General features: G+C 46.1%; 1 protein-coding gene across 1 annotated transcript; it reads right to left on the bottom strand.

The window, feature by feature from the left end:
- Nucleotides 1-2280: 2280 nt before the first annotated feature.
- Spata31e1 (SPATA31 subfamily E member 1) lies at nt 2281-8874 on the bottom strand. Its single transcript, XM_036188928.1, has 6 exons — nt 8689-8874; nt 7911-7962; nt 7315-7375; nt 6881-7073; nt 4571-6586; nt 2281-2361 (listed from the first exon to the last, which is right to left on the bottom strand). The coding sequence occupies exons 1-6, from the start codon at nt 8872-8874 to the stop codon at nt 2281-2283; spliced, it is 2589 nt and encodes an 862-aa protein (XP_036044821.1).
- Between the last annotated feature and the right edge of the window lie 979 nt (nt 8875-9853).

Raw genomic sequence — 9853 nt, 5'->3', positions numbered from 1 at the left:
GTCAGCAGACAGCATTGCTCCCAAAGCTGGCGGTGAATTATCTCCACCGTGTTGAAAAGCTCAGATGGGTGGAGTCAGCAGCCAAGGTTGCTGCTTCAGTACCGACCACTGCAGTTTACAGCAATAGATTCACAACAAAGCAGATTCAGATGGAATAAGACTTTATATGGTTTACAGTGTGTGTAAAAATGTATAGGCTTGGAAGAGAGAAGAAAATAAATATAGACAGTTATATAAAGAATTAGTTTTTAAAAAATAAAGTTTTTAAAGAGACAGTAAAGATAATACAAAAAATAAGCCTCATAAAGATGGATGTCACACAGAGAATCTGGATTGTGTTGTCTTTGGGATTTTTAATTGCAGAAAGACATTTGATTGTAAAAGCTGCTGAGTTAAATCAATATGTATATTTTAAAGATATCTTGATTTCAAAATCTATGTCTAACGATATGCTGCTTTGGAAAAGAGGTTCTGCTTTTGTTTCTACAGAAGATGAGACCCTGTAGGTTGCTTCCAGGCTCATATGGTTTGATCAAGGAAGACCCCCTGAGAGGTCTCCAGAGAACCCAACATCCAAAATCAGCTTCAAGGCAACTGGCTCAGACAAAGCAGTGTCACATACTACTCCAGTCAGGACTTGACTATAATTCTTAATTTTCTCAGGATCCCCATAAGATTACCAGTGCCCACAAGCAGCAGGAAGTAATATGAGAAGCTATGCCCAAATTCCCAAAATATTGTTTATAAATATTTATTTTTATTTAAAGGGGGTTGATTATAAAGGCAATCTCTTTCTAAAGAAGAAAGGGGGATAATATAGATATGATAGGATGAAAGAGTAGATTATTGAATCTACTTTTAAAGAGCAACAACTTGTTTGAAATGTTTTATAACGCATATGGATTTTAGTTTATTGATACAAGTTTAAAGTTAATTTAGTTATACTGTATGTATATTTCTACTCTTGTTTAAGATATTATGTTTGTGGAGCATATTTAAATTGTAATGGACAATTAAGAAATACAGATTAATAATTAGTTTTCTATGATAGTCAAACTTATAGTCATGTTTAAGTTTTCTAGGTATACATAGATATATTTCAATTAGGTAGGTAATCTTCAAACACTTCAAAGACCTACAGAATGTGGCATTTAAAATGTTTTAAAAACTTAGACTTTCTTGACAGTGAGACATATCTGCTCCTGGCAGCATCGATTTACTTCAAAGAGGAAGATGGGCACCAAAGACACTCCATGTGGAGTTTATCTTCTTCTTGGCAAAAGTTAGCCATTTGGGCAAGAAACTGCTCTTGCCCGGACTGTTTGATGGTATATTGTATAAACTGGACATACAGGACCCATAGGAAGATGGCTACTGAATTTTGCAAGGCAAGATGGTTTTTCAGGTTCCTGCTTCACAGAAGAAACTGTCAGATATTCTACAGAACACAGAGAGTAGTGACTGAGAGACTCTAGGCTGAAAAAGGATGCCCCAATGTTGCAGAGGGACTTTGGGTGATTGTCCAGACTGCTAGCTGTCTGTCATTCTAGATTTTTGGAAGTTGCTTACAATGATATTCCCGTTTACTTAGGTAATATTGAATCCTTCTGAGGTCTTTGATGTAGTTAAAGACTAGATAGTTATAATTTTCCTTAGTTATGATAAAAGATAAGTTAGATATGAAATCTTAGACTCACAAATATAGGATAAATAGAATATTTTCTCTGAATTTGCCAAATATAAATAGACTAGATATTGTAACTGTAATTCTTGCTTGATAACTGTTTTGTTTTATATAATTTTACTATGTTAAAGTTAAAACTTTCCTTTTCAATTAAACAGAAAAGGGAAAATGCTGTGGAATAATGCTTTTGTACATTGGTTTAATAAAACCCTGATTGGCCAGTAGCCAGGCAGGAAGTATAGGCAGGATAAGTAGACAAGGAGAATTCTGGGAAAAGGAAGGCTGAGTGAGGAGATGCCAGCCCACTGTCCAGGGAGCAGCATGTAATGGCACACAAGTAAAGCCACGAAACACATGGTGACACATAGATGAACAGAAATGGGCTGAGTTTAAGTGTAAGAGTTAGTCAGTAGTTAGCCTGAGCTAATGGCCAAGCAGTTGTAAATAATATTAAGCCTCTGTGTGATTATTTTATAAGCAGGCCACAGGACTGCAGGGCCCAGGCAGGACTGTAGAAATTTCTAGCTACAAATGTGGATTTCACAAATTATTATCCATATGGAAATCTTCCACCAGGAACCAATCTACAAGCTGACTTAGACATTCTCTACACCAGAGCAGCACTGGTACAACATCACATGAGCTGCACAGAGGGACATGGATTCATCAAGGTGGTACTGGAAGGACAGGGTACTTAGTCATTGGAGTGGAGGTCTAAAGCTGAAAAGAATCAAGACAGACCTCAGTAGAGGTGAACAGTCATTATTGTGTTTTACTCTATTAAAGATGGGTGAGACACTATCACATCACCTAGGAAGAACGTTAGAGCTTTAGCCCAAGTAGAGAACCCCACTTGGGGGCCATGATAACTGAGAGTTCTGGGTCTGGCACAGGTGATGGCGTGGGCAGGATGGATACAGGACTCCAGGGAGGGGTCTGAGTGACCCCAGTGAGATGTTTGTGGCTTCTCTGCAGGCATTTCCTTATGTACAAAATTCTAAATGGTCTTATTAAATAAAAAACACAGAGCCAAACACAGAGTTAAAAGCCCAAGAGATCAGAGCACTAGCGAATAGCCTTTAGCTTACCACTCACTGCCATCCTTTCCCTGAGAGAGAAACCTTCTCCTGTGTGACCTGTCTTTTTATTGCCTTTCTGATCTACCTTCTCATTGGCTCTAAACCCAACCACATGATTTCCTTGTCACTGCCTGTCTAGAGAGACCTCCAGGTCTCTATGGTTGGTACTGGGATTAAATGTTTAGGTCTCTGATTGGCTGTGTCCTTGACCACACAGAGACTCTGCCTGCCATGTGATCGGATTAAGGGCGTGTGCCACCACTTCCGGACTTCTGCTAAATGGCTTGCTTTTAGCTTTGATCCCCAGGCAACTTATTTATTAACATACAAATAAAATTACATTTCAGCACAAATAAAATATCACCATACTTCCTGAGTTACTGGGCAGGCCTGTGTGACACAGCCCCCAGGAGCCACCTGATGTCACACACTGCAAGTTCTATTCTGGCCCCTGCTCTGGTCAGAAAGGAAGGCAGACTGTGAACAGTGTCACTACCCTGTCACCCAGGCTGAGCTCAGTCCTCCCTCAGCCTGCATCAAGGTGAGTAGGGACTCCTGGGGAAGGTGTTCTCTATGCCTGTCCTGTCGAGATTGACCCACCTTTTAACTGAGGGTTGAAGCAGTTTGTGACATGAGAAAGTCCTTGGCTCTTTGGTGTCTCTGCACACCAACCTGCACAGTGACACAAACATCAAGGTGGAGCAAAGTAAGGAAATGACATGAGCCATAGACCTGGGTGGGGTCTTTGTAGGGTTGGCTCACCCTGAAAGATCCCTAGACTCTGTTGTCTCTGTAATGGTGGAATGATAAGTGCACAGTGATGGAACTGGGTGAGGATGACACCTCAAAGTGACCTTGCCTTCCCCACATGCCCCATCCCTTCCAGAGACTGCACCAAGGCAGAAGGAATGCTGACCTTCCCTCTCCCCATCACTGCAAGACAGAAACCACTGCACTGAAAAGCACCAGCATGAACTAGGAAGCAGCCCCTATCTGGGAAGGAGCCATTAGCCACAGAGGATGCACTCCTATAGGAAGAAGATTTCCTTTGCAGGAAAAAAGCCAACGTTTATTACCAGGAAAGCATGGGGGAAGAAAAGGCTGGGCAATGAGACAGCTTTTGGTAGACCTCTTCATGGGCAAAGGCCAAAGTGGCCTGATGCACCTGCTCCTTGGCCTATGCTGCTAAGGTCCATTTGGGGTGACCAGCTCTCTGGGCAGCAGCATATGACTGCTTCTTGTCTCCACTTCCTCTGTATGTGACTGGATGGTTGTTCTCTCTAGGACCAATGAGGTGGCCACAGCCCATTCCCTTTTTTGTACTTTGATGTGGGTCACAGGCCCTATGGACAATGCCTGATTGCTGTTTATCTCCAACATTTCTGTGCATAAATAGATTTTTGTGTCCCTTGGGGCTGGCATGTAGATAGCAGCCCCTTCCACTCTTTATTCTAATTTGATTTGGATCATAAGCTCTCTGGGCATCAACATCTAATTGCTGTTTGTCTCTAATTCTCCTGTACCTACAAGGATGGTTGTTCCCTTTGGGAATGGGGAGTTGGCCATAGCCCATTCCACTCTTCACTCTGTTCTGATGTTGACCACAGGCTCTCTGGGCACCAACAACCAACCGCTGTTTGTCTCTGATTCCCTTATACATGGATGGATGGCTCTGACCCTTGGGGCTCATTAGTCTCTCTGGTCTGCTATTCTTAGGGTCATAGCGACCCTTAGGAGAGTGAAAGCCACTCAACTGGGATGTCAGAGGTTCCACTTTATACCATTGTTCCTCTATTGGGTCCCCTACATTAAGACCCAGCCAGTTCACCAGGATCTGTACCACAACATTCATGATGTATTGCATTTCAACTACCATACTGTGGATGAGCTTTTCTTTTGTGTCTGACTCCTGGGTCATCACAGTAGCTGGTGTAGAGTCTTCACTCTTCAGAGAATCCCCCTGCCCCTTGTCTTTTGTGTTGAGGTTGAGACATTGTAGAAATAGCCTTTTGATTTTCTTCAGATTATTTTCTGGCAGAGCCTGCCCCTTTCCTGGCATATCAAAGGAGGACTGAAACTCAGTTATGGATGATGTATCCTTGAACTGGGTGAAGCTTGGGGTAGAGGGTCTCCCTCTCCCTGGCCTTTCTTCCTTGAATGTGGCTCTGCTTCTCACCAACTCCTTCCTCTTGTCATTGGGATGAAACACCTTGTGATTCTTTGCTTGAATCTTATCCTTGAGAACTCTGAAGTTCTGAGTCTCCTGGCTCTGATCTCTCCTCATGAAGACATCATCTAGGTCCTGGGAAGTCTTGGGTTTTTTGGATCTATTCTGGAAGCTGGGAAGCAGGTGCTCTGAAGGCAAGCTCACTGAACTGAGGCTGTCTGGATGATGGCTCACAGGCCAGGCCTGTGGCTGCTTGTTTGATCTGAAGTTGATCTCACTACACACTTGTGTCTTTAGAGCTGAGTCTCCTGAGTGCTGTGGAGTAGGTGTTTGGAAACTGCCTGGGCTTCTACTGGCCTCTTTAAACTCAAAGTCCCTGAGATGGCTATTGATGGCTTGGTCAATGGGAATCTCGGTGGATCCCAGACTCACTTTCCATGCAGGAATTGTATCTTTTTTCTCCTCTGATCTATTGGATTGTTTGACCACTGAAGGTGGGACCCTTTCTTGAGGGCCCAGCATTGTCCCACTCCAGCAGGGATGTCCAAAGGCCACATTCTCAAACCTCTTCCATGCTGCATGCTTGGGCATTCTTGGCCTGGTCCTTGGTTGCAAGCTGCGTCTTCCAGTCCCTTGGATAATCCTGCTCTTCTGGCTTCTTGCCTGGAAGCAGAAAGCCCGGGTCTGAGTGCTCAGATAGCGATGCTGTGTATCTGGATGCACCTTGGAGGGCCCATGGCTGGCAGCTGGTGCAGTGGCTCTTTGCATCTCCTGAACCTCTGAAGGTGAGTGTGCAAACAGAGGACTCTGCAGCCTGGACGTTGATACAGTTTCTATCCTTGTCCCTCCTGGATCTTGGTGATGCAATTTTTCCAGGATCATGGCAGCCTTGGAATAGTATTCAACCTTAGAAACACAGGTGGGTGAGGAGGGATAGACAAGCTGGGGAAGCGATGAGGCTGGAACCCCTGGTGGGGTGTGACCCCTTGACACAAGAGTCTGTATATATGGTCTCCATCTGCGTTTCACAGGAAGCTGTTTGATGTTTGAGTCCAGCTTCTTTTGGGTTTTGGGGTCAAGGAAGGAAAGGTCCTGAGTGGTGTTCACATAGGACAGCTGATCTGACCTCAGTTCAGGGTTTCTGGGTTCCAGACCCTGCCCAGGGGTGCTGCTTGAAGTGCAAGGCAAGGCTTTGGCCCTAAAACTGGGGCCCTCCTGGATGAGTTCATGTATGTTACATCTTGCTGGGTCCTTCTTTAAGGGCATCCCTGAGGGCACAGTCTCCATCATCTGACTCAACTTGCAGCTTTTGTAGTTGAGGATGGAGGGCTGGGCAGGCTGGGGGAGTTCAGGCTTGTTCTTAGACTGGCAACGACTGTTTGTCGGGAAGTGTCCCTGCAGCTGCGTCAGTTCCTGCGATGGGAGGAACCTGAAGGGGGGGCCTTGTACTCTCATCTTTGTCATCCTGTATTCACTGTGTGGCTCCTCATGGTGCTGGAGGAACTGCAGGTGCTCAGGAAGGATGGAGGCTGACCTGATAGCTTCAGCGGGTGGGATGTCCCTGGGCAAGTTGTGAGTGGACTGGCTAATGGCTGCTCGATGTTTTTGGACATTAGAGCCTGTGGTGTCTTTCCACTCCAGATCCTGCTGCCAGGGCTGGTGTTCAATTGGGAGGGATGCCTGTATCCTTGTCTTTCTGGTAAGACATGGTTTTCTATAGGCCCTACTTGTGGATGAAGAAAGTACTTGGTTTGGTGTAGAGCTTGGGAGGTTATACAGTGTCTGGACTGCTGTCAAATCTGCCAAGCTTGGTGTCACAAGTTGGTGGGGCAACGGCTGGGCCTCAGAAATGTATGGAGGTCTTTGAGCAAGGGGTAGAGCTGGGAAAGGATCAGTTGTATCACTGAACCTCACAGTTTTATGTCTTGCAGGGTAAGGCCTCTTACAGACCCAGGCAGTAGCCACCACTGACTCAGAGAGCACAGAGGACATGCCCCAGAAAATCTGGCTAAATTTTTGTTGTATCATATCCTCCAAGAACTTGAGGTAAGACAGCAGCTGTGAGAGGGGAAGCTGATCCTGTTTCTCATTAGATTTCCCAAAGGGGAGTGATGCAGAGTCCAATAACAGTTGCTCAATGGGGCTGCAGAAGACAGAGGCAAAACCATTAGCTTCAAGCAGAGGGTCAAGATGCCCATCAGTTAGTATAAATATGACACCTGTATCCCATAGTCGTTCCATGGCTTCCACCTCCCATATCCTTTATTGTCATATCCAACAGGGCTGTATCTTAATCCCACCACTCATAGTATCACCAGTACAAACCCCCAGAGCCCGAGCTCATATTCTGGTATGAATAATTCTACAAGACAGAGATTTCTTACATTTCCACAGGTTTTGATGGATTCTGGGTCTCTTCCACACTCTTTCTGTCTTCGCTACAACCTGGAAATAGTTATGTAGGATAAGGAAGAGGACTGGGATCTCACAGGAGAGTGAGGCACCTCTCTTAAAGACCACCCATGTGAGGGCTCTGATGCCAACCACCAGAGTCCAAGCACATGGGACACTGAAAATGAGCAGGAGGGACCAGATCTCTCCATTTACACTCTCCTTGCTCCTCCCTCAACCCCTGTCATCCCCGTACAACACCATGAGAGACACTGGACCAGTCATCTGAAAGAGGAGTGGGCCAGAGAGAATTGCAGCTACCTGTTGTCAGGTGGACCTGGGAGTCCCCCATGCACGGGCACAGCATCACCCCACTACCTTGAACCGCACCCCCATGGCAGCACCCACCCCAGGACAGCACAGCTTCCTTCTATCCAGGACCTGGGGAGTTCCCCTGATTCTGATTTCCTTCCCGGCAGCCTCCTCTTCTTTCTCGGTGTTCCACACCCTGTGTCCTCAGAAGCATGGCTCTCATCACTGAGGGGCGGGGCAGATGGAATTGCCTCTCTAGAGGAAAGCAGAAACCTACCTTTTACAGGAGCATTTTTCTTCCTGGTCTTGCTCTGCCTCCTCCTCCTCACCTGACAGTGAGAAAGGACAAAAATCAGCTGGGCCCATTCTTCCTCTAATTGACAAGCTGCCTGCCCTCTGTGCTCATGGATAACGTGAAATCCACATTTCCCAGAGAGCTTTCTCTCATCCACCCTTGACTTAGCTGTTCTATGCACAGACACATTTCCTTTTGGCCTTGTTGGAAAGCACAAGCAGGGGCTGTCTATACCACACTTACATGGATGCCCTCAGTCAGTGTTCCTCAGACAGGACCTACCCAAGGCTGAGCTCTGCTGCTGCCTCTGGGCTGTCATGTAAGATCTGCTTCCTCAGACCAGAGGTGACTCGAACCCTGATTGGAGGCCCTTGGTCTCATCAACCTCCCCCTCCATATCACCTCAACACACACAAAAGCTTGTATCTGAGCAGAGGACAGATGACCCCTTTCTCAGAGACTGTCCTGTCCCAGACGGAGCTCCCACCATCTCAGAAATGGAGCCCATGGAGCCAGCGTCTGCTTTAGTGGTCTCTCTTAGTAGCCACACAGCCCGGATGGTCTGAGAGCTTCAGGCACACACCTCAAGGCCTCTCTTCCCTCCGCCCTGCTTTCCCACCCCTGCAGATGAGGTTCTGCTCTTTCTGGAGATCTCCTCTCGCCTGTCTCTCTACTTGAGTAGGAAATGTGAACGGAACCGTAGTTGACTGTTCTGTTGACTGAACACACTCCATTGTGTTTCAGCCAAGGCTCTCCTCACCTTTGGGGTGTTCTTTCCACTCCCAGGTGGTGATGACACTGGGTATGTCTTCAGGAAGGGGATCAGTAGGAAGAAGAGCCCCACTCCACACATAATGCCAAAGATCACGTCCATCGCTATAAAAATGGAGCTGAGGCTCATCCAGGAGTCACTAAGGCTTTTCAGCTGAAGGAGAAAACCCTCCATCTTCTGAATCTCACTGAGGCTCTCAAGCAGCTGAGTCCTGGGAGCACAGCCTGAGGCTTGTCAGGAGGGCTCAGGCCCACATCACACAGCTGTGGCCTCCTCATCACAAAGGGCTGCTGGCAGGAGGGAGGGAAGCACAGCCCCTCCCCAGCATGCAGCCCAGCAGACCCTCCTAACTCCTGGGGTCCCTGCTCCCTCCTTCCAAGTCCTCCTGCTGAAGAAATCAGAGATAGGCCTTCCCCCTTGCTTTGTTCCTTCCCCCTGAGCCCCAGAATGTCTCTCTCTCCTGGAAGATGTCTGCTTGAGTCCATCAGGTTCAGAGTTTTTGACACATTGGGCTTCTTGTGGAACCTGACTTGTGTCTCAGGGATCGTTGCCCTCAGGATGTCTTCTGTCTGTAGATCCACATCTATTCATTATGAGGCCATTCCTTGCCTCAACTCAGACATGGGACTTCCTTTTGCCTCACACTATTTCACTTTGCCAATTTGCAATAAAATCTAAAAGAATATAATTTTAATTTACTAACTTCATTTAATAGAATGCCAAAGAAAAATGGAATTCAGTACTCTATCATAAGAATGTATATGGCTAATAATGAAATAAGCCAGCATTTTTAGTGTTTCATATTAGTCCCTATTCTTTGCATGTTTATTTTATTTGAATTAGCATAAATTATATGATTCATTAAGGTACTTTTTGTAACTAACTGTTGTGAATAGTGCCACAGTCAGCATGGATGTGTGGATATCTCCCTGGATGTAGATAGCATCCTTTGAGTCCCTGCTTCGGAATGGTAGACCTGGGCCGATGGTAGTTCTGTTTTTTAGGAACCTCTGTACTGATTTCCACCATGCTGCTCCAGTTTAGACTCCCAATAGCAGTTGTTGAGGGTCCCTTCCCCACATCCTTGGCAGGATGTCTCATTGGTTGTCTGATCACAGCCATTGTGGTTTAGGTGAGATGGAATTCAAAGTGG

This window comes from Onychomys torridus, chromosome 5 (genome assembly GCF_903995425.1).
Source record: "Onychomys torridus chromosome 5, mOncTor1.1, whole genome shotgun sequence".
Lineage (NCBI taxonomy): Eukaryota > Metazoa > Chordata > Mammalia > Rodentia > Cricetidae > Onychomys > Onychomys torridus.
The sequence above is the reverse complement of the archived record's forward strand: the minus strand, read 5'-3'. Positions and strand labels throughout refer to the sequence as shown.